Source organism: Arvicanthis niloticus, unplaced genomic scaffold (genome assembly GCF_011762505.2).
Source record: "Arvicanthis niloticus isolate mArvNil1 unplaced genomic scaffold, mArvNil1.pat.X pat_scaffold_1067_arrow_ctg1, whole genome shotgun sequence".
Taxonomy (NCBI): Eukaryota; Metazoa; Chordata; class Mammalia; order Rodentia; family Muridae; genus Arvicanthis; species Arvicanthis niloticus.
Window position 1 is genome coordinate 5,363 of NW_023045077.1, and position 24,679 is coordinate 30,041.

Consider the following 24,679-nt stretch of genomic DNA (forward strand, 5'->3'; position numbering starts at 1 on the left):
ATTCCCCTCCCGCGAAGTTCCCCTCTTCTTTTTATAGAGGTTCTGTCCCTCAGGCAGGCAGGCAGGCAGGCAGGGCAGGCAGGCAGGTACCTGGGAGCAAAAAAGCTACTGTCAGTCGGCAACCTCCCGCTTCTGGAGAGCTGGGGGGAGGGGCAGGGCTCAGAGCGCATGCGCATTCTAGCTACGGAAGCCGGAAGGATTGTCAGAGTCAGTTGGTTTGCTCTGGTTTCTCCTGGCAGCGGCGGCGTTGGCGACGAGGCTGCCTTTGGCAGCATGAACCCGCTGTGAGGCGCAGGCTTCGCGGTGCGGGGGGCGGGAGGGAAGAGGAGGACGCCTCGGCGAAGTTCTCCGCCATGAACCTGAGGGGCCTCTTTCAGGATTTCAACCCGAGGTGAGGCGGTTACTCCAGCGACACTAGATGAGGGCTTGGGTTCGGGTAGCGGTTGGGAGATGCGCGGCGGCCACTGGCACTGCCATCTGAGCACCCAGGCACCAGCCTGAGGCTCCTTATGGCTGCCAGCTGCTCTCGGGAAAGCTGTGTCGGTCTCAGAGTCGGTCCATCCGCTTCTTCCTCCCGCAACTGGTACCAATCTGCCATGGCCCAAGTTGCCCGTCTTGGAGACGTGTCCTCCCGGAGGGAAGCCCATTGCTCTCCACTCGTCCTTTTTCGTTGGTATTTCAACTTCTCTGTCTTGATTTCTTTTTTTCCCCTTTCACCGCTCTGCCTGTCCCCATTTTCTGTGCCAGGGCCATCTCACTTGACCCTGACACCCACAGCCACCTTCCTACATGTTTCCTGTAGTTTCACCTCTTGGGGTTTTCCTTAGATTTATGCCTGTCCGTCGTTCTTCGCTTATTTGTCAAACTGATGTCCGAGATACTGAATTTTAGAGTCGTTGCCAGGGTATGGTAAATCTTACATAATGCCTTTGGGGGGTGAACCTGATTCTGATCATTAACAACGCATTTTTTTCTTAGTCTTCTCTATAAGTTTATTCGCAGGAAGTAGATATTGCCTTGCTTATTTCCCAGACTTGAAATACCTACTGGGCAGTGTGGAGAAAACACTGACTAAAGTATATAAATCTCTGTCCTTGCACTTGCCAAACTGTTGTAAAAGTGTTCCCTCTGCGGGCAGTGAGCTCCCAAAGCAGAAACCACTTCCTGGTTGTTTCCTTCCACATCACCTCCCACCCATCTGTCATATAGTAGTCATAAACGTCTTTGGAATTAAACTGAGTCAAGATCTAGATTGGAGACTAGGCCATGAGCAACCAAGTGATTCTTTCCTCATCGTTTAGTAAGCTGCAAAGTGAGTTCATTTCACTGATCTTTTTAAGTCCATTACTATTTAAAAGGAGTATCTGCTCGTTTATTTCTAAGTGGGAAGGCATGCACTCAAGCTAGTCTTCCTCTGGATGCTAGGTCCTACGCTAGGCACTTAAGATGCTTGGCAGTCCCAGCCTGGAAGGAATGGGAATATAAATAGATAATTTGTTGTATTGTTCATTCCCAAGAATGCCACTTTCTTGGCTGTTTGTTGGAGATGAAAGGAACTGGAGAGAGGTAGAGGGGACTATTTGGAGGGCAGTCTCCTTGAGAATGGTAACATTTTCAATTTTAAAGCCACTGTACTGGCCTGGGTGCTCTTATTTTTTGTTTATATTCTGGCCTTGGATCTGTGGTCACCATTGATGGCCTGGAAGCTTCTCTGCAGAGAGGAGTTCATTTAGAAGTAAATTAGTTTTTCTTCTACTGCTTGGGATTAGGGTTTGCCTGTAGGACAACTGTGTTGGTACTGAAGCTCGTCAGGTTTTGTGTATTTTCATTGTTTGGGTTGAGTGGTAAGAAACAGAAATAAAAACTGAATTGTTTTGTGGCTTTGGGCAACTCAGTTATCTGTTTCATCTGTAGAATGAGTATAATTGCTCACAAGGCTATTGGACCTGAATTAATGGCTGATTGCACAATGTGTTGCAAATAGAAATTTCTAGGACTGGTTTATTATGGGACAGATAGTCTAGAAGCTACAAGGTGATCTCCCAGGTTATCTAAGAGTTGTAAAAGCAAAACAGTGGTCCACTTATAACACCCTTAGCCAGTTTTTCTTTATGTTTTTTTTTCTTTCAAATACTAAACTCTAAAATTTATAATGAAGTACTTCAAAGAGATTTATGATGACAATCAACACATTTATTTGTGCTTGAATTCTAAGTGGAATAAAATGCATCTTTCCCCGAAAAAAAAGGTCTCTTGTACCCCACCATTGTCCTGGTTCAATGTCATTAGTAGAAAGGAACAGTGTTACCTTAGATGTTTCAGGAACGCAGTGGACAGGTGATATTAAGAAGTCGATTTTTTTAAGCTAGTGATGTTTCATGTACTGTGGATGATCTAGTTTTTAACATTTATGTTAATCTTGCCCCATGCTAATGAAAGCCTGTCAAACAACTGGAGAGCAAACTGTCGGAATGTTGACAGGAAAGCACTCTGTGCTAAGACCTCAGATCTGTGTGTGCTTCTGTCTTACTCTCTGTCTCTAATTCCGAACCAGTTCACACATGGCCCTCTTACTTCAGGACTTCATCATGCATTGCTTATTTAATAGGACAGTTCCTTCTCTCCTTGACTCAGTTTCCATTTATCATTGAAATCTCTGTTCATTTGGTAGTTGCTGAAGGAAGTTGTTCTGGCTTCCTCAACCTCATCCATTACTCCCTGCTTATACAATCTCTGTAGAATATCATAGTCTTCCTTTAGAGGCCTTATCTATGGCCTTACATTTGGTCTCTGTTTATTTAACTAATATTTCTCTCTCCCAATGAAATTCAAGCCACGTGAGGTCATAACTATGGCTTTTCTTGTTGTAATTTATGTCCATGAGATAATAGCTGGCTCAGTAAGTATTAGTGAAATGAATAACTCACAAGAGTCTAGAGCCCCTTATTTTCATTTTATTTTTATTTTTTCTTTATCTTTTTTTTGTTTTGTTTTTTTCTTTTTTTTTCTTTTTTTTTTTTTTTTGAGCCCCTTATTTTCAATGACTGCTTTCTTCGTGGTGTATGAACTATTTATTTTTCCTCTGTCTTCCTATTTCCCTTCAGAGTGTAACTGTTCCATTGACAAGGTGAGAAAGACCTTAACAGTACAGGAGAGTGTGCTTTCTTAACTTTGGAGACTATCACAGAAATAGCCACTGTTATTGTTTGGTGGTTCCCAAAGCATGGGCTGTGGCTCCAGACCTCCTCTTATACCTTGGAAATCTTGGCCACTGAGAACTCACTGAAGTTTGTTATTTTTCTAGAAATAGTAGTGACACAAAATGATTGAAAAGTGTTTAGCACCCAGCTGTGAAGGGCTGATAGCTGACCCTATACTTATTTCCACCTGTCACAGAACTGATTGATCATGAACTTCTTTTCAGAATTGCCTTTTAGTTACAAAGTTAAATTTGTTGAAACATACTGTGTCTACCAAGAAACCTTCTTGACTGCCTGAAGCCTCTAATAGCTTTATTGACTAAACAGACTATTAGAAGTGGTACAGAATTGGACAACTGATTTCCAGAATGTCACTAGGAAGGTATGAAAATACATGGTTTTAATAGGCAACCTGACCACATCACAAGGCCTTGGAGTTGTCTACTATTTTGGTAAAGTTGTTATTTGTTAGAGAAGGCCTTTCAGCTGTGGTAGCCACACTGCATTGGAAGGCTGTGAGAACTCTCTTTAGGCTACTGACTCATTTGTAGTGGACTCCTCATGGGAGTGTGGTACATCCCTTAGGTATTGTAGACTGGAACAATGAGTAAGAAATGCCTTATTGGGATTGCTTATGTGGACATGTAATACTAATGAAGTAAATTATGTTTACAAAGTTCTTGCTTGCTCCATCATCTAAAGCCATTCTTTAGTCTTTGTAAGCTGTTTTTAATTTTAAATTTTGGGGAAAAATGAATGTGGTTGCTGGTAATGGTTCACTAAAGGCCTCTGCAGGCACCAGGTACATACATGGTATATAGACATACATACAGGCAAAAGACCTATTTATATAAAATAAGGTAAAAATTCCTGAAAATAATTATTTAAAAAGAAGGATTGGGCTGGAGAGATGGCTCAGTGGTTAAGGGCACTGGTTGCTCTTCCAGAGGTCCTGAGTTCAATTTCCAGCAACCACATGGTAGCTCATACTGTCTGCAACTCCAGTTCCAGGGAATCTGACACCCTCAAACACCAATGCACATAAAATAAAAATAAATTATTAAAAAAAAAGAAGGATCAGTGGGTACCGCAGAATGTCGCGAACCCCCCACGCTTGGGCACCACACTGTTACGCTTACTGGAGCCCCACGTTGGGCGCCAAAACTGTCGCGAACCCCCCCATGCTTGGGCACCAAACTGTTGCGCTTACTGGAGCCTGATGTTGGACGCCAAACTGTTGCAGCCCGTACTGCCCGTTCCGGTCCGAGGGTCAGGGTCTAGCGAGAGAGAGAGTGGGGATAAAGGGGAAGAGACGCGAAGAATGGAGACAAGACAGAGATTCTGATCAAGTCTCGTTTATTGAAGGGAATTCTGAGCTATTTATAGGCTTTTGCCACGCGCCTACAAGGCACGTGGATACCACGTGCCTTGTAGGTGTTGATATGACGTAAGCCTTACAGGCATCTATAGCGTGGACAGCACGTGCACCGCAATGCCTTGCAGGCGTGGATAGCACGTGTGCCTTACAGGCATGTATGGCGTAGATAGCACGTGGACAGCACGTGAACTGCAATACCTTGCAGGCGTGGCCACCACGTGCACCTTGTAGCTGGGGGCAGTAAGCAGCAACACAAAATATGTGGGATATCAGAGTGTGCTTCAGCTGTTGTAGGCTATTGAAAACCAAATCTTTCGTCAGGGTATATGGTTCCAGATGGCTGCAAAGTTGATCTAGCCGCTTTCTGCTAAAGTCGGCTCCCAACAGCAGAAAATGTGTGCAGTGTTTTAAATATAAATGATGTTGAGCTTAAGGCATATAGTTCAATGGTATAGCACTTTTACAGGGCATTAGGCTTGATTTTCCAGCAGAGTAAAAAATTACATATAGTGTTAATTACTCCAAGTACTCCTTACAGATTGTATTTTTAAAACCAGGCTGCTGATCTGTCAGTGTGAGTGTAGTGTTAGTATTGATAATGAATTATTGTGTGAGTGTTTGCACATCTGTTTTGAGGGCATAGAGATCTATTGATAGAATATTGTCTTGACTTTTACTGATTAATTGTTGTTAATAATGGCTATGGCTTATTTGCATCTACCATGTGTCAACACAGATTTGGCAGTTTATTTTTCAACATCCTTACTCTTTACAATAGCACAACAAATCAGATTGCAGCCACATTTTGTTTATTTTCTAATTTTAAGACATTTTTAATTTATTGATTGTAGGAGTGAGTGAGTGTACATATGACACAGTGTGCTTATGAAGGTCAGAGAACAGCTTTCAGGAGTCAGTTCTCTTCTCCGTGCACGTGGGTCCTATGGATTAAACTCAAGTTATCTGTCAGGCCAGTGGCAAGCGCCTCTACCTACTGACCCATCTCTCTGGCCCCAAACAGCTTCATTTTAGAGAGTCTTGGACTTCTCTAAAGTCATACAGGCAGTTATGGACCAATTCAGGAGTCTAATCCAGGTCAGGTTCCTTCTTTCTGAAATTTTTTGCTTCATCCTTCATGGCCCTTCCTCCTATGACAGAGTAAATCCAATAGGCTGAGTAGCTATTCTAGCTAGTGTTTGGTCAGATTGACATCAGATAGTCATTTGGGAAGATGGAATCTCAACTGAGAAAATGCCCGTCGCCAGATTGGCCATGGACAAGCTGGTGAGACATTTCTTGATAAACAATTCATGTAAGAGGGCTCAGCCCACTGCCCTGGCTATGACTTTCTGATTGCTTTTGCTTAGTGATGATGGTTCATAAGTATACAAGGTGAGTAAAATTTCTGATTCTAAATGTAGGTGCTGTATAACTGATAATATAGTGAGTTATGATCCATTAGTGAGAAAGGTGATTACCAAATAAGATTTTTTACGAAGTCTCTCTTTAATAACCCTACAGATAGAATAGATAGAACTTATTATTTCCACCATGTTTCCACTTACCTTTGTCTTAATGAATCAACAATATAAGAAATCAGATGAGATCTATGCTATAAGGATGATTGAGTGTCCATCTTCTTTACTAGCCTGGTATTGTTTAAGAATGGTTTTTTTTCTCTGCATTTTGTGCTTTTGTATATATTTATTAGTCAGATTCTCTTAAACATTTTATCTTAATAAAACAAGTTAATATTTCTACTAAAATATTTTCATATGGTAATAAAGTTTTATTTAGCTTAAGAGGTACAGTCCTTTTAATAATTTGTGAAAATAACCATAGTTTGTCAGTTGGAGCCAGTCTCCCAAGTCATAAACAGAAATATGTCACCTAAAGTGTGGTATATGTGTGGGAGGCTAGCTTACTTGCATTCATATAGACCTTAATCTATACTCTAGGCAATAGATTTTATTGGAGAAACCCAATGACTCTAAAAAGAGTTCAGCTGTATTCATTTAATTTAGAACTTTTATATGTAGTTTTAAAATATAATTTAGAACAATCTTCAGAACTTTTAAAGTTAGAGTCTTCTCTTTTGTGACTATCCATGAGTCTGAGCAGTAAGCATTTATATATTTCAGAAAGGACAATAGCTTTTATGGGCTGGCTCATGGCACACCGCCCAGTGGTAATGCACTTATGCTGTGAAGTCAGATGTGGATGATATAACTCCATTTTAAAGACACATCTATGGTTTGAATTAGAATCAAAATTTTGTGTTTTGGAAACATAATTCTCAACTTAGTATTTTAGAAAAATTACTGTTTTAATTTTGTATGAGTGTCTTGCCTGCATGTATGTCTTATTTACCACATGCATGCAATACACACAGATGAGAGAAGAGGGCATCGAAGGATGTCAGTTGCCATGTGAGTGCTGGAAACTGAACCTGAGGCCTCTGCAAGAACAACAGGTATTCATCACTACTGAACCATCTTTCCAGCCCTTTAAATTAAAATCCTAATGGCATTAGAGGCAACTTGAGAGATTATTAAGATACCACATACTTGTATTTTAAAATGTCAGCTTCAGAAGCAGGAAAAAACAATAATTTTATGTATCTTGACATCTGGGTTCAAAATTAATTCAATACTCCATGTGATGAGTTGGGAAGAATAGCCAGTCTGCAGTAGATTGGTGCAGCAGTGGTCAAGTGGAGGAAAAAAGTACTGCTTGTGCCTGATTTTCATGCGATTGGAATAATTTAGAACAATAACTAACGGATGAGACTGATTATTTGTATTAGGATCTTTGATTTTCCAGTTACCTCTGGAAGCAGTTTTGTGGTCACCACTTCTCTTCTTCCTACTGCCTCAGTCAGATCCTATACTTTCTTTTCCTAGCTCCCATCTCACTTTGTCCGTCCTACCATTTATACAAATGTTCCACATTGTAACTGTGGCTTTCTGTGTAGACTTCTATCAGAAAACCTTTGGAAGCAGGAGACTTAATTACTCACTGTTGCTTTCCCAACCCCAATATAGTATGTGTTCTACATGGAACTTTCAACGAAATTGTATGGAATTAGTGACTTTAAAATGTATTTTACTTTGTTTTATGTCTATGAGTGTTTTGCTAGCACATATATCTGTGACCTGGTCTGTACAGGGTCCCTGAAGTCCAGAAGAAGAGGTTGTACTCTCTGGAACTGAAGCTATAGTCAATCATTAACTACATTTTAAGTACTGAAAACTGAACCCATCTCCTCTAGAAAAGCAGCTAGTGATCTTAACTGTTGACTCATCTCTATAGCCCTGAATTAATGACTTTTTATGAGCTGAAATGTTTCTGTTATTTCTCCTCATTTCATTATCAGATATTTGTTAAAAATGAGCTCTTTTTCACATTTTGCTTTCCTTCTAGTAAATTCCTCATCTATGCCTGTCTGCTGCTGTTCTCTGTGCTACTGGCCCTTCGTTTGGATGGCATCATTCAGTGGAGCTACTGGGCTGTCTTTGCTCCAATATGGCTGTGGAAGTTAATGGTCATTGTTGGCGCATCAGTTGGAACTGGAGTTTGGGCACGAAATCCTCAATATCGGTAATACTGCTTTATAAAACCCACTGATGTATATCTTAAGAGAACAAAATCATGATGGTTCTCACTAGAGATAACATTAGGACAATTTCTATTTGAAGTTTGTTTTGTAGTCCAACAAACATTCCTCATCGGGGTTTTGAAAACAAAGACACTTGTTATGTATTTTCTTACAGAACAGTGTTAGTTTGGATGGTTGAGTACCTAGAAAGCCTACAAGCATAACACCAGACACCCACAAATATAGAAATATTTTGCTGTAGCTTACTAAAAAGCACAGAAACACTCTATCTATAGTTCTCTGGCCATGTCTACCAAGGATCTGACTTCTATAATTTACTTTTAGAACTAGGCTTCCCTTTCTTCTACTCCTCTAATCCTGTTAGTTACACCAGGGAATAAACTTGGGGCCAAAGGCTATGAGTCCCTTAGATAAGGTAAACTATCTGAGACTGAGGTAAACTGAGAACCAGATGTTAAAAAGAAGGTAGAGATTTGGGGGTCATGGAAATGGTGGCAGCCTGTTGTAGCTGGATTCTGTGGGGGTCACTACATTTCTTTTCTCAAAGATAAGGGAGGAGAGGGAGGAAGTAGAGAGAGTGAGGACCATTAGAAATCAACATCAGGAAGATGAGTGCAGATGTTCCTGATAGGACAGTGAAAGAATATAGAAGATGGGGCCACTTCAGCTTTAAAAATTCTTGATTATCAACTTTTAAAAGAACCTATAGTTTAGAATGTATAAAATGTATATCCCATAGAAATGTAGGACTTTCAAAGGGCTCTATACAACAACAAATTGTAGCAAATGAAGGACATTAGTGTGTGAATATTTCTTTTCTTTTTTCCCCTGAGATTATAATATGCTAGGGAGTGGTGGCATATACCTTTAATCCCAACATTTAGGAAACAGAAGCAGATAAATCTCTGAGTTCAAGGCCAAGCCTGAACTATAGAGCAAGTTCCAGGATGGCCAGGACTACACAGTGAAACCCGGTCTCTAAAAACAGAGGAGGGGGGAGGGAAATAAATAAATAAATAAATAATAAACAAACTATTTCAAGACTTATGTTTTATTGTTATTCATATGAATGTATATCTTATGTATGAGGATACCCATGGAGGCCAGAAAAGGATGATGAATCCCTGGGCTAGGGTTATAGGTGGCTGGGAGCCATCCCAATGTGAGTGGTGAGCACTAAACTCAAGTGTTCTAGAAGAATAGCAAGCAGTCTTAACCGCTGCACCATCTCTCCAGCCCTAATCTGTGGTTTTATATCTCTTAAATCTCTCCCTTTCTTCCTCCTCCTCTTCTTCCTCCTCCTCCTCCTCCTCCTCTTCTTCTTCTTCTTATCCTCTTCATCCTCTTCCTCATCCTCCTCCTCCTTTTGCTCCTCCTCCTTTTCTTCTTCCTCCTCCTCCTTCCTCTTCTTCTTCTTCTTCCTTCTTTCTTCTTCTTGACAAGGTTTCTCTGTCTAACAGACCCAGCTGTCCTGGAACTCACTTTGTAGACTAGGCTGGCCTCAAATGCACAAAGATCCACCTGCCTCTACCTCCCAAGTGCTAAGATTAAAGGTAAGCGCTACCATGCCTAGGTTGTATATCCCTTTTCTATGGGAAAAATTCAGATATCTAATTCTTGTTTCTCAAAAAAAATCATTAGTTGATATTTAAAAATTATATGTACTTTTTCCTCTGTTTTGATATTTTTTAAGTAAGGAAAACCAGTTATGTTTGGGGCTGGCTGGATGTATGGTATACACAGGCACAGTTATTCCCTTGTGACCATTATTCAGTAGTATGCTAGTGAAAGCTACAGGAATTACCTGTGACCTTCTTTTCTCTTTGCTCTAGTCCCTAGAATATTTACCACCCATAGGGCAAGTGTGTCACAAATCTTTCTGTATTTTGAATGAACATTATAGACCTTTCAAATGCATTATAAACATTTTTAATTTTAGTTTATTAATAGTTTATGTTTATATTTATACAGCTAATTAAACTAATTTTTGAGCAAAACCTTTAACTTTTTTTAATTTATAGGTTTTAATTCATTATCTTACTAAAATAAAGATTAATAAAAGAGTTATTACTTTTTATTTGCATCTTAAAAGTAGCACCTAAGAAAATTGCCATATCTTATTGAATGTAACCTACACTTGCAGATGAAGCTAAAATTATATTTATAGAATTTCATGAAATATGATTTGTCTAGTTTTTAATTCAGTGAGAAGTGAGGATCATGAGATGTGACAGAAGTAATTAATAGAATAATTTTGAAAGTAACTCTGATAGTTGAATTTAAAGTTAGGAACCTAAGTGTTCCTGGATATTTGCAAGATTGTCTATTAAAGATAAGCTTAATTTAGCTTTCTACTTCATCTTTTGTTTTCATATTTACAGTTGAAATTCAGAATGGAAATTGACTTGGTATTTGCTGTGCACTATTGAGGATTCTGAAAGTGTTTTTTTCTTTCTCTTCTTCTTCCATCCCCTTTTAGAGCAGAAGGAGAAACATGTGTGGAGTTTAAAGCCATGTTAATTGCTGTGGGCATCCCATTTGCTCCTGCTGATGTTTGAAGTTCTGGTCTGTGACAGGATTGAGAGAGGAAGCCATTTCTGGCTTCTGGTCTTCATGCCATTGTTCTTTGTTTCCCCAGTGTCTGTTGCAGCATGTGTCTGGGGCTTTCGACATGACAGGTCACTAGAGGTGAGATTTGTTTATTTAATCATGTTTTTAAAGCATTTACTATAATGTCAGTCCCTTATCCTTCATCAGGAACAGACTAATCCTTAACTCTAGATTGTGGTTTACAAGAGAACAAAGACCTTCAGCTTTTTCCTAGTGTTCTGTTTTATAAGCTACCTGTGTTTGTCAGTCTTGTGAAGCAACCAATAGGATAGATAGAGACATAGCTACAAAGAGAGAGACTTTAAGGAATGGATCCACATGGTTGTGAAGCTGGCAACCTATATCTATAGAACAGACAGGCGGGCTGAGGACTCAGCAGGAATTGACACTCTAGGTTGGCTGAATTTCTTCCTTTCCAGAATAAAGCCTCCAACTGTTTGGAAGAGGGCTAGTTACCCTATATTATTGATAATAATATCCTTTAAAAACTTGATGTTGTCACATTAACACATACCCTAGTATTTAATTAAATATCTTGGTAAAATAGTCTACCTAAATGAATACATAAATAATTTTAATTTTCTCACTACCTGATCCCCTATGCTGTCACTCCTTAGCTGCCCTCTAGTTGCCTTATCCTGTTATGCCCATATATTTATTTGTTTATTTTTTAATCAAGTACCTCTATATGTAAGCCCTTTAGGCCCAAGAAGAGGACATATAGAATTAATTTAAAATGCTAAGACTAGTAATAGTAATAAAGAAAACAATTATGGATAATATTGATAATATCCTTAATCTATGCCAGACATTTGGATGGTCACTTCACAAATAGTAGCAACTTAGTAAATATTTACAACAACCTATGAGAGAGGTGCAGTTGTTTTCCCAGGAAGGATAATTTATTTATGGCCACACATTAAGGAGAAAGGCTAGAATTCCATTTCAGTCAGGCCAAATTCAAAGCCAGGAGTATTAACTAGAAAGAAACTGCGGACACAAAGCAATAAACTAGTAGATTTAGAGGAAAATGGGAAGCACTAGACCCCCTTTCCCCAACACACTTCTTATCTGAGATAAGATTCACTGCCTTATTCCTTACTTAATCTGTACTCACTCAGCTTTACTCCACATCATCCAGGACTTGGCAAAATGTCTGGGGCCCTGTACAGTAGGTTCCTTTCAATAATTTATCTTTTCAGACCACTGACTACTATGTGTTAGCTTTTGCATCTAGTGACCAAAATACCACAGAGAAACAGCTTTTAAAAGATAGAATTAAAATGTAATGGACTAATTAATCTTCTAGAAGAACTTCTAAGGTAGTCTGCCATTCGATCTGCAGAATGGATATTACTGGCAGCTTTTTGTCAGATTTATAGTGAGAATTGTGTGCAAAAAGAACAGAAAAGGTTGAGAACGTCTGTCATTTGGGTTTTGTAATAGTTACTGTCTTAGTTGGGTTTTCACTGTTATAAGGAGATACTATGACAGAGGCTACTCTTATAAAGGAAACATTTAATTGGGGCTGTCTTACAGTTTCAGAAATTTAGTCCATTATCATCTTGGCAGAAAGCAGGCAGGGAGACATGTTGCTGGAGAAGTAGTTGAGAGTTCCACATCTTGATCCAAAGACAGCAGATCCACTGCCACGATAAGCCTAGCTTGAGCATAGGAGACCTGAAAACCCACCCCCAGTGACACACTTCCTCCAACAAGGTCATACCTCCTAATAGTGCCATTCCCTATGTGCTGAGCATTCAAACACTTGAGTCTGTGGGGACCATACCTATTCAAACCACCAAAGTTATTTTTCTGTTGCTGTGATAACATACTCTTACCAACGCAAAGTATAGAAGACAGAGCTTTTTTGAGTTTTCTGTTCAGATGGACATATATCCATGATCACTGAGGCAGGAGGCATGATGGCAGTGGGGGAAGCTGAGAGGTCAACATCCTCAGAGTCATGAAGCACAGAGAGACTTTAATCTCAAATCCTATCCTCAGTGACATTTTTCTAAGTTTCCTGAGACACTGCCGCTAAGTTGGAACCATGTGTTCAAATGCTTGAGACTGTGAGGGACATTTCTCATTCAAATCACCAAGGGTATATAAGGCCATGTGAAGTTGTGGCTAAAGAAAGCATGGCATTGAGAATATTAGATTTATTAAAAAAGATTTCAACTGTTTTAACAGTATGGCAATAGGAAGGTGTCTCTGTGGGCTTGGTAGGGGTTTCAAATTCAAAGGTGTGAAATTTCTCACCTGAACGATTTTCCTTTTTTGCAAGAGAAACACTTCAGGGTTCTCTGTTTGCACAAGAAAATCTGGATGTGGAGAGCTTTGGGGGCGGCTGTTTGACAGGAATCTGACATTTGCCAAGGACAAGGAAATGGGCTTCAGGCAGGAATCTGACATTGGCCAAGAACAAGGAAGTGGGCTTCAGGCAGGAATCTGACATTGGCCAAAGACAAGGAAGTAGGCTTCAGGCAGGAATCTGACATTGGGCTAGAACAAAGAAGTGATTTCAGGCAGGAATCTAAATCTTAGGCTAGAACAAAGAAGTAGGCTTTAGGCATGAAAATGACTTTGGGCTAGGATAGGGAAGTAGGTGCAGATATTTTGGTCATCCTGATAAGTCCTTAGAAACAGTGATCATGGGAGCATTCATAGACCTTTGTTTATTGCCTTGCTTGTTCTTTGACTATTTGTGTTTATTGTCTTGTTTGTTCCTTGACTATTTGCATCTATTGTGTTGCTAGACCCTCAACCTAGAACTGGCCTTAATACTTGCATGTAGTCAAAATGGTATAAAAGCAAAAAGGAGGAGGGGGGATGGGATAGGGGTTTTATGGGAGGGATGGGGAAAGGGGATAACACCTGAAATGTAAATAAATAAAATATCCAATAAAAAAGTAGGCTTTGGAAAAAAGAAAGAAAAAAGAAAATCTGGAAATTGTTTCCCCATGTTTTTCTATCCAGGTACTCAGTGGCTGCTATAGCTATGGTATGAGCAGTGGTAGACCTTGATGTCATCTACATGTTGCTAATTTTGCAGGCAAAATGCAAAAGTTACAGAGTCACAAAGAATTATACTTATATTTCAAAAGAAAGCCTGTGATGCCTGGCAATGTGTGCCAGTCTCACAGTCCAGCAAACAACCTCTGATAGGACAGTGTGCAAAGCTGTGAATGTGAAGCCAAGATTCAGTGGAGAGCACAAGATATTAGATATACCAAAAATGTAGAATATCTATCAAGGGAAGCTGGAGGAATTGAGAAGTTCTCACAGAGATAGAAAGGAGGACCTTGGGCCTGCCAGTGGGCCCCATGTTGGGAAAGTAGAAACGGACCATATTTCAGGCATACTAAAGAATAAAGACAAGAGAAACTCTTTAGCCAAGCAGACCACAGAGTAGCTAAGGTGTTTCTGGAGTAGAAATAGGAGAGAAATGTGGAAGCTGGGGAAAGCCTTTGCACAGAGATAGCCTGGACAGGGACTACATCTCCAGCTGTCAAAATATGCACTGCTGAGAGATAGCTCACTGATTAAAGTGCTTACTGTGAAAACATGAGGAGCTGAGTTCACATTCTGTCTTAGCTTTACTGCTTTGAAGAGACACCATGACCAAGCAACTCTTATAAAAGAAAGCATTTAATTAGGAGCTTGCTTAAATTTTCAGAGGTTAGTCCATTATCACCATAGTGGAAAGTATGGTAGCATCCAGACAGGTATGATACTAAAGAAGTACATGAGAGTTCTATATTCTAGATCCACAAAGAATGAGAAACAGACTGGGTCTGGAGAAAAACTTCAAACCCTATCCTCAGTGACAACTTCCTCCAACAAGGCCATACCTCCCAGTCCCTGTAATATTTCCAAACATATCTATTCCCTAGTGACTAAGCATTCAAATATATGAGCCTATGGGGGCCATTGTCTTTTTCATTAATTAATTAATTAATCCACTTTGCATCCCAATTGCAGCCCCCTCCTCCTGGTCCCTCACACATCTCCTTTCCCCATTTCCCTCTCCCCTTTTCCTCTGAGAAGCGGAACCCACCCCCTCCTGGGTATCATCCTACCCTGGCACATCAAGTCATTGCAGAATTTTGCATATCCTCTCCCACTAAGGCCAGGCTAGGCAGCTCAGTTAGGGGAACAGTATCTACAGGCAGGCAACAGCTTTAGGGATATCTCCCACTCCAGTTGTTAGGGGACTTGCTTGGAGGCTGAGCTACACATGTGCTACATATGTAGGGCCTAGGTCCAGCCCATGTATATGCTCTTTGCTTGGTGTTTCAGTCTTTGGGAGCCCCAAAGGATGCAGATGAGTTGACTCTGTTGGTCTTCCTGGTGGAGTTCCTATCCCCTTCGGGTCCCTCAATCCTTCCTCTAACTCTTCCTTGAGCTCTGTTCAATGTATGGCTATGGGTCTCTCCATCTGTTTTCATTGGCTGCTGGTGGAGCCTCTCAGAGGAAAGCATAGTAGACTATCATTAATAGTGTCAGGGATTGGTTTTTGCACATGGGATGGGTCTCAAGTTGGTCCACTTATCAGTTGGCCATTCCCTCAGTCTCTGCTCCATCATTGTCTTTGTACTTCTTGTAGGAGGGGCAAATTTTGGGTCAAAGGTTAAGTCAAAGGACATTGTCAATATGACCAAAGGGCAAGATAAAGAATTGGAAAAGATCTTCACCAATCTGACCACAGGTTAATATCCAATATATATAAAGAACTCAATAAGTTAGACACCAACAACCCAAATAACCTAATTAAAACATGGGGCACAACTAAACAGAGAATTCTGAACAGAAAAATCTCAAGTGGCCAAGAAACACTTAAAAAATGTTCAACATCTTTAATCATTAGGGAAATACAAATCAAAACAACCCTAATATTGCATCTTACACCTATCAAAATGGCTAAAACTTAAAAACTCAACTGACAGCACATGCTGACAAGGATGTGTGGAGCAAGGGAAACACTATTTTACTGCTGGTGGGAGTACATAGTTGTACAACCACTCTGAAAATAAATCTGGCAGTTTCTCAGAAAATTGGGAATAGTTCTACTTCAAGATCCAGCTATACCACTCCGGGAGGGGGCATTTGTATTCAAACTACCACAGATTTCTAGAATCCATGTAAAAGCCTGGCTAGAGGCATATTTCTGGCATGCCAGTAGAAGGATGCTGAAACAGCTAGATCCTGAGGGTCTAGCTGACCCTAGAGCCTAGGCAATAGGTCAAGCTAAAGGTTTAATAAGAAACCATGTCTCAAAAATAAAGTAGGAGCCTGACATAGTGTCCATTTTTAGTCCTAGTAGTCAGGAGGCAGAGGCAAGTGGATCTCTGAGACCATCCTGCTCTGCATAGTGTATGTTCCAAGCAAGTCAGGACAACACATGAGACCCTGTCTCAAAATAGATAAATGGATAGATATAGATACATATATACATGCATACATACATACATACTTACATACATACATACATACATAGATGCATGCATGTACAACACACTAAATTTCTTTAAAATATACAAATGAGGTGTTCTCATCATCCTAGTGAACTCACAGTACACCAGGAATAATATCCAATTTGAGGAAAACTGACTGATACCTGTACCATGCACATCCCTGGCTTGAAATGGTTTGTAGCATTTCCCCCATAGGTTCCAGTGCTTTACCTGTATTGGTGCAAGAGGATTAAAAAACAGAATTTTCAGCAGTTGTGATTAAAATCTGGTATTTCAGGAAAATATTGGTGAAGAGCTGGTAGAGAGTTCTCTAGAGTAAAAATGTATAGGCAAGGACAAAGACTCATCAGAAGAAAGCCTCCTGGGGATCCTTGGGTGCAAAGGTTCATCTATCTTGAAGGGAATAGAGCTGTGGAATTGCGATTTGGAGGGTTGGTGAAAAAATGGGTCATACTTAGGAAGTCACATGTAACTAAAGGAAGCAAGGCCTCCAAGAGAACATTAAATGGGAGAATGGGCAGAATGTGATAATTGAATATGAGAATGTAGAGGCTACTATAGGCTATTGTGTTGCCTTACCGTAATGGAAAGTAGAGAGACAGAGTTCAGGAGAGAGTGAGCTCAGTTGGGATCAATTTAATGCCAGGTACTTCTAGGAGAGCCATTTGGCAACTGCACACTGGACCTGTTAGATAGCAGTCCAGCTAGCTTGCAGGCACATTTCAGAACTAATCAACTAGGCAATATGTTAAGCTGCAGTGTTGCTGAAACTTTCTCCACCCCAGGTGGTGTGAATGAGTGCTAGTGTGTGATTCAGTGAAAGGGATGTCTGTTTGGGATGCTAGAAGTATAGCCATTTAAGGAATAGAAAGGAAGCCCAAGAAAAATTTCTCTGAGTGCTCACAGCATGCCAAGACTGTATAATATGATTCTTGAAACTCAGTAATACAAGAGAAAATAATTGGTCAACCTTAAAATGCTGTTGAAATAGCCCAGTAAGATACAGATATAAATATTCTGCTGCCTATTGGTACTGAGGCCCTTGGTAAATAGGAGTTGTCAGTAGCTTAGAATGGAAGATGAGGCAATGGGGCCTTATGTAGCCATTCTTGCCTCACAAAACTGGAATGTACCCAAAAAGTGGGTTAGGCCAGGAGTGCTGAATCACAAGAGACGTGAACTTACTTCTATTTGGACATTTTGGGTTTAATGGGAAATTGGCAAGTAGTTTTATTTTTAAACTGGGAAAGATCAGTAGCACAGTAAGAATTAATGATGCAATACCAAATCTATAATTGTTGGCTTAAGGTGACAGGGTCCTCAGAGAACTGGGAAAGAAGGCATGTGATTTATGGCAGAGCCCTAGTTAGAAGTAGAAGGAAGTTTTAGGGTATAAATCAGCTATATACTGGTTATTAGCAGAGGCATAAAGAAATCTATTGTAGACTGCCTCTTTTTTCTCTCTTCTTTCAAAAGAGGTTACTATTAGGCCAATATTCAGATCGTAAACAACAAAATGGCCAAGGCACCAGCTTACCTTAAGAATGGGACAAAAGACAGTTCCCCTCAGCATGATCCTTCTCTGCATTTCTGTTGCCAAAACAATCAGAAGCTTCCTGCCTAAGATCATTAAAGTTTTAGAGTAATAAAATTTCCATTGCCTATGAGTGTGTTAAACAAATAACCACTATGTTCAATGCAACTTCTTTAACTGTTTTTTTCTTCATTTTTAGCTAGAAATCCTGTGTTCTGTCAACATTCTTCAGTTTATATTCATTGCCTTAAGACTGGACAAGATCATCCACTGGCCCTGGCTTGTACGTAGCCTTTTTAAATTTTTTTTTGTTTTTTTTTTTTTGTTGTTGTTGTTTTTTTTGTTTTTTTTGAGACAGGGTTTCTCTGTGTAGCCCTGGCTGTCCTGGAACTCACTCTGTAGACCAGGTTGGCCTCAAACTCAGAAATCCACCTGCCTCTGCCTCCCAAGTGCTGGGATTAAAGGCGTGCACCACCACCACCCGGCTTCCTTTTTAAATTTTTAAACACACCTTTTATTATAAAAGTAATTCATATTTATTTCAAAAATTTTGGAAAAAAAGCCAAGCAAACATGAGTAGCAACTAGTGATCACATAGTACCAATACTGGGAACTAACACAGTGGGCTTTGTTCCCTTGTACACACATAGTTGAGATTCTTTTGTATCCAGCTTTTTTGTTTTAATATAGCTTAAGCATTTGTTCATATCAGCAAATATTGTAAAGATGACACATAAGGCTTCATTGACTCATAAGTTGCATTTATGAAACATATCTGTTTCTAAATGTTTCAGTTGCTGCTCATATTTGTGATATTAAAATGTGCCTCTTTGTATACCTGTTTTTAAGTTTTCTAAATTTTTAACTACACCCTACTTATATATGTTTATGAAGAACAGTAGAACCTTTCATTTTGTGTTTTTAATATGTAAAAATCAGATCAGTTTAATTACCAGTTTACCTCAGACATTTATCATTTATTTATGCAAGGAATGATCAACATACTATTCTCATTTAGCTATTTTGAACCATTTAATTATTATCAATCATAATTATTTTAATGTTCTAGAAACATTACAAGACTTTTTATCTCAAACCTCTGGTGTATTTTTGTGTATAAAAATTCTTGTTTATTATTTTAATGTTTTCTTAGAAATTATTCTAGAAAAGGCATTACTGAGTTATAGATAATTTTTACGTTTTTGAGATTTTATTATTTTTATGTGTATGAGTGTTTTCCTGAATGCATGTCAGTGCCCCATATACCTTTAGTGACTGAGGAAGCCAGAAGAGAGCATATAGGATCTCCTAGGACTGGAGCTACAAATGGTTGTGAGCCACCTTGTAGGTGCTGGGAATCAAACCCAGTTCCTCTGCAAGACTAGCAAGTACCCTAAATCCACTGAACCATCTCTCCAACCCCAAGATAGAAAATTTTTAGAGAATTTGTTTTCTATTGATGTGTTTAGTGTATCAAATAATGGGTTTTATTTTTATGTTTTCATATGAATATATCATTCATTTTTATTTGCCTAAATTTGCCCCATCCCTCTCTCTCTTGTTTTTCTATCCTGCTAGCCTTTTCTCCTCTATAAGCAGATACCTTCTACTTTCATGTTATATGAAAGATCCCCAAACTGTTCAAAAGGCCTAAAAGTTATGTAACAACTAAAATCACAAGTGTTTAAGTTAAAATGTCAAAATTATAGCACTGTTAGAAGAAAAGGGAGGAAAAATTATTGAAATCTGCAAATCAGTAAAATATTCTTTATACATGGCACCAATAATATGAGGCATAAGATGAAATTATAAAGTTAGACTTCATGAAACAAAATAAAGGGAAAGACAGGTCACTGACTGAGGAAAAGCTCTTGCAAATACAAAAACTTTGACTTTTAGCAAATATATACCACGGAGTCAATTAAAAATAAGGACTTATTTATGTGTACACAACCAGGCAGACACATCCAGACACATAGGTGATTGAGGGAGTCAGTGACTGGTGTTGAATAACTCTGAGTGAGAATAAATGTGCAGGAGTGAGTGCTTTAGAAGTGTAAGTAAACAGATATGTGAGCGACTGAATGAGAGGGAGGGGGGACTCTTGGAGGGAATGTAAGAATAGGGATGTGGGAGGAAGTGGGAGGAAGTGGGAGGGAAAGTTGTCAGAATAAGAATGTAGCAGTGAGGGGTAATCCTTCCATGAACAGCTAGACAGATTGAGCATGAGGGACTGTTTGAGTAAAAGGAGTATATGAATGAGTGCCATGTAAGAATTAAGTGGATGAGAGCGAGGAGTGAGGAAAACACAGGGAGGAAGAGGGGATTCTGCTGTTCTGGGGTCCATGTGTGGTGCGTGAGGGAGACTCAGTGGGGGTAGGAGAGAGGAGTACATGATTGATGACGAGTGAGGAAGTGAGTGGGGTGACAGTGGGTATGTAAGGGGCAGTGAGGACATAGGAGAGAGCAGGTAAGGAAGATGTAACTGGGTTTGGGAGCAAGCCACTGGGGATGCAGCAGTCAGTGACTGCGAGTAAGGGAGTGGAGGAACTGAGAATGAAGGAATGTGGAAGTGACTGAGAGGTGGGAAGCATGGGAATGGGTGGATGACAAAATGGGGGACTTGAAACTGAAGGAGTCTATTCAGAAGAAACTTAAAATATGCTATGTTAGAGGACCAGATGCCAGGTTTGTTACCTGAATGCCTAATGACATTATTTCCTGGATGGAAGTCCTTTGATGAATGTGGTGTTTCCCATGCTACCTCCATGACAGCCCTGGGCAGTAGGGACTGTAGTCATGCTTCTCCTTGACTACCTGAACAGACCTAGTAAAATGATAAAGGCAGCTGCCAGAGCTGTAGAGAAGCTCTCAAGACATCATGTTTCTACTCCTCTCCAGGTTGTGTGTGTCCCTCTGTGGATTCTCATGTCCTTCTTGTGCCTGGTGGTCCTCTATTACATTGTTTGGTCTGTTCTGTTCCTGCGCTCTATGGACGTGATTGCAGAACAACGCAGGACACACATAACCATGGCACTGAGCTGGATGACCATTGTTGTACCTCTTCTTACTTTTGAGGTAAGCTTTCTACATGAAATCTCTTCTGCTCCCACATTCTACTTTTATGTGGGACAGCATCTACCATAGCTAGCTAGATATACTGCTATCCTTGTGGGAGAGAGAAAGTTCAGAGGGAACTTGGAACAATGAGACTGTGCTTGCAGGACTCACAGACAGCAGTATCTCTCTGCCCACAAGGCATTTGACCACATCCAGCTTCTACTCTAAAAGGATGTTGGACAATTTGGTTTTGTATTGAAGTTCAGTAGGGAATACTAGACTAGATACTATTGACTCCTTTGAACAAACCCTGGGAAGAATTTCTCATAAAACTCCTGGCAGTGGGGGATCTTTCAGCTGGTAGACTTTAGTTTGGCCCTGGGGAAGGATATGAAATTTCCATTGTCTTTTTCTTCCCCTGGATGGATGCTGCCATTACTTGTGGTGGCCTTCTCTCTTCTCAGATACGACAGAGGGAGGGATTACAATGTGGACAGCTGCAGACTTGGTCCATTTTATGGTGATGCATCAACACTAACCTTAACTTTGTCTTTTTGTAGATCCTGCTGGTTCACAAACTGGATGGCCACAATGCTTTCTCCTGTATTCCAATATTTGTTCCCCTGTGGCTCTCGTTGATCACACTGATGGCAACAACATTTGGACAGAAAGGAGGAAACCACTGTATGTCCACAGACTAAGAAACAGTGTGTTTGTGTGTGTGTGTGTGTGTGTGTGTGTGTGTGTGGTCTGCACATGTGCTGCTCTTTACAAAATGCTGAGACTCAGGACCTCAGTTTAGAAGTTGTTCTGTGTATTTTAAAGATGAGGAAGGGGAGCAGTACTCCATAAGAAGAGCATGCAGTCTCTGCATTGGGATGCGCATCTGCATTCCACCTCGTTCCAGTGCACACTATAAGTGGACAAGTGGAAATAGGGCCATACATGGCAGCTTGTCTCTTCGAGTTCCCATTCCCTGCTCCTTAAAAATTGGGCTCATGATGGATTCAGGGAAAATCCACATATCCCACCAAAATTCCAAGAGCATTCAGGACCCTTTCTGTCCCTCTCTCCTCAATGGAATGGAATATTTTCAGTTTCATGGAGCTAGACGACTCTGTCTTGACTAATATTATATGGCATGTGCTTTGGAGATGGTCTTTGAGGAAGATACTATTCTCATAAGGCTGTGAGCTCCACTTCATGTGACCCAGAGAACTGCCCACTTTACATCTTTGGAAGGGGAGAGTGTACAGTGCAGTGCAGGCTGAGCTAATATTTTTATACTGGTAGAGCTGGCAATCCCCTACTGAAACAGCATAACTCACTGACCCAGTTTGAGGGGTTCCCATGAGGTCAGACTCAACTTTGGCCAATTCCTTCTTGTGTCTACTCAAATTTCAGATAGTTACAGAAGTCTGCTTAAATATCACTCTGTCAGCAGTTAGTTTAACCTGGGTCTAGAAATGGGAAGAAGGTGGACTGGTCTAGGTTTTGCAAGTATTTGAGAATCGCTTTCATAGTTCTGCAGCCCCAGCTTCCATCTGAGTCAGTGGCTGGTCAGGTAAAGCCACACTCTCTAGCCTACCTCACCATTTTCCAACCAGGAGCTCTGATTACAGGCTAGAAAATCACTGCCCCTCAAATAAGGACCTGTGGATGCTGCCAATACTAGCCTGGGGTCTCACTCTGAGAACTTTGGAGCTGGAGGTCTTCATTCCTCTGCTTATTGGGCAGTTAGATCCTGGCCAGATTTTACTTCTGAAGAACCTGGGTAAAGTGATACATAGTGCCAGTAGAACTCCTTGTTCAGGAAAGATGTGTGATGTGAAAGCCTACAGTTTGAAAGGGAAAATTCTTATTTTTTCAGGGTGGTTTGGTATTCGCAAAGACTTCTGCCAGTTTCTGCTTGAAATATTCCCATTTTTGAGAGAGTATGGAAATATTTCATATGATCTCCACCATGAAGATAGTGAGGAAACAGAAGAAACCCCAGTTCCAGAACCTCCTAAAATTGCACCTATGTTTCGCAAGAAGGCCAGGGTGGTCATCACTCAGAGCCCTGGCAAGTATGTCCTTCCTCCACCCAAACTAAATATTGAAATGCCAGACTAGAGGACGCCACCAGGGCCGGAGTGTGCGTACACTGAGACTCACACTCCTACTTCCCTTGCCCCTGACCTAGACCTGGAACCTCGGACCTCCGTTTGAAGCCTCTTTTGCATCCAGTGTCAACTAGCCACTCATAACAGAACATAGGTGGCAGGGACTAAGGCTATCTATCAATATGGATGCCAGTGACACATGAGCAAATCACCCATTTCTTTCTATATGGGTACCTAAAATGTGTTCTCATTCCTGTGGTACCCACCCAGGGATGACTGCTGCCTAGGCCCACAGAAAGCATATCTGTGCTCTGGGCAGATTTTCTAGTGCTAAAATTCCTATTAAAGTATTGAACAATGTGGTTCTTATGGGACCACTTACATTTGTGGCTCAGCTGTGCTGCTTATAGGTAGCCAGTGGGGACTGTAAGTAGGTCTGTACACACCTATTGTGTTCAGATACAGCCCAGCCTTGCTTTCCTTGTCCCTGCTGTACAGAAATTTCGCTTTAGGCAGGATGACAGCAGGTTTGCAGGGCTTCATCAATGAGCCCTTCCCAATGGCATGATTCCATGCCTGTATAGTATTTATACAGCTATTTTAGCACTGTAATATACAGTGTCAAATTCTAGTTCTGTACAGCATATTCTCTGTTAAAGTATTTTTTTACAAGCTTGTGCTGGAGCTAGATGGGTTAAGCCATGGAAGAAGCAGAGAGCTCAGCTGCTGTGTCTCAGACAGATGCCCCACCATGACTACTGACACCCTGGAATTCCTGCCAGCACAGCTACTATAAGTGAGGAAAGCTCTGTGCTTTTCTAACATGGGGTGTGGAAGAAGTGGCTTACAAGCCCAAGAAATGCCCCCTTGAGATCAAGACACTAGAGAAGGTTGCCAAGGCAGGCCAGAAAGAGCCAGAGACTCCTGTCAAAGTCCAGAGCATTCTGTCTACCAGCAAGAACACTGCATACTGGGCATGCAGGTACCATCACCTGTCAGCAGTTTCTCCAGGCTCTGCTGGTATAGCCAGCCCAGAACCCATCATACCAGAAAATAACCTTCAGTCTAAATCAAATGATTCATTTCCCAATGGAAGTAAATGGAGCCTTGATCTTCCTGATCAGGAGGTACAATGTGTTTTCATGGTCACCTGATCAGTAGCTTCAGTCACACATCATTGGAGTCTACTATGACCCTAATCCTTCCCTTGGCACAGGCCTCCAGTGAGCCTGTTCTGTTTCAGGAGAAAGGGGAAACAGTGTAGCAATTTTTGTTCAGTCTCTTTAAAATGTGGTTGAATCCACTATTTTTTGCTCCTGTAGTTCAATAAAGTGGTTCATTTTACATGTGTATGTGTGTATTTCACTTTGTAGAAAAACTGGAATTATTCTCGCCTTATGACAAGGACATCCTCTGGCTACCACAGGCAAGTAAAGCAGGCAGATAGGGCGAGCATCCTTTACTGTTTCTTCAAGCAGCAGTAGAGGGAAGAAGCTCTTGCCATCCATCCCCAGTGGCTGCTTGATGGCCTTCTGCCATTGTGAAAGCTTGGGGGGGCCTTCTAGACTGTTTCTGAGGTTCTAGAACATGCCTGCAATTGCACTACACAGTTTTATCCAGTCTCTTAACTGCCTCTGCAGCTTAGGGGGAACATTACTAGGAGGTCTTTCAGGTCATGGTTGACAGCATCTGG

At 40.6% G+C, this 24,679-nt stretch overlaps 1 protein-coding gene across 1 annotated transcript; it reads left to right on the forward strand.

The window, feature by feature from the left end:
* Nucleotides 1–226: 226 nt before the first annotated feature.
* On the forward strand, nucleotides 227–24,330 carry LOC117701431 (transmembrane protein 185A-like). The gene is given in 8 exon segments (XM_034493130.2): nucleotides 227–391; nucleotides 8,002–8,178; nucleotides 10,677–10,731; nucleotides 10,733–10,885; nucleotides 18,021–18,104; nucleotides 20,723–20,899; nucleotides 21,442–21,565; nucleotides 22,752–24,330. Coding segments are annotated over 8 exon segments (1,053 nt in total). The 5' UTR covers nucleotides 227–353; the 3' UTR covers nucleotides 22,997–24,330.
* The last annotated feature ends 349 nt before the right edge of the window (nucleotides 24,331–24,679 follow it).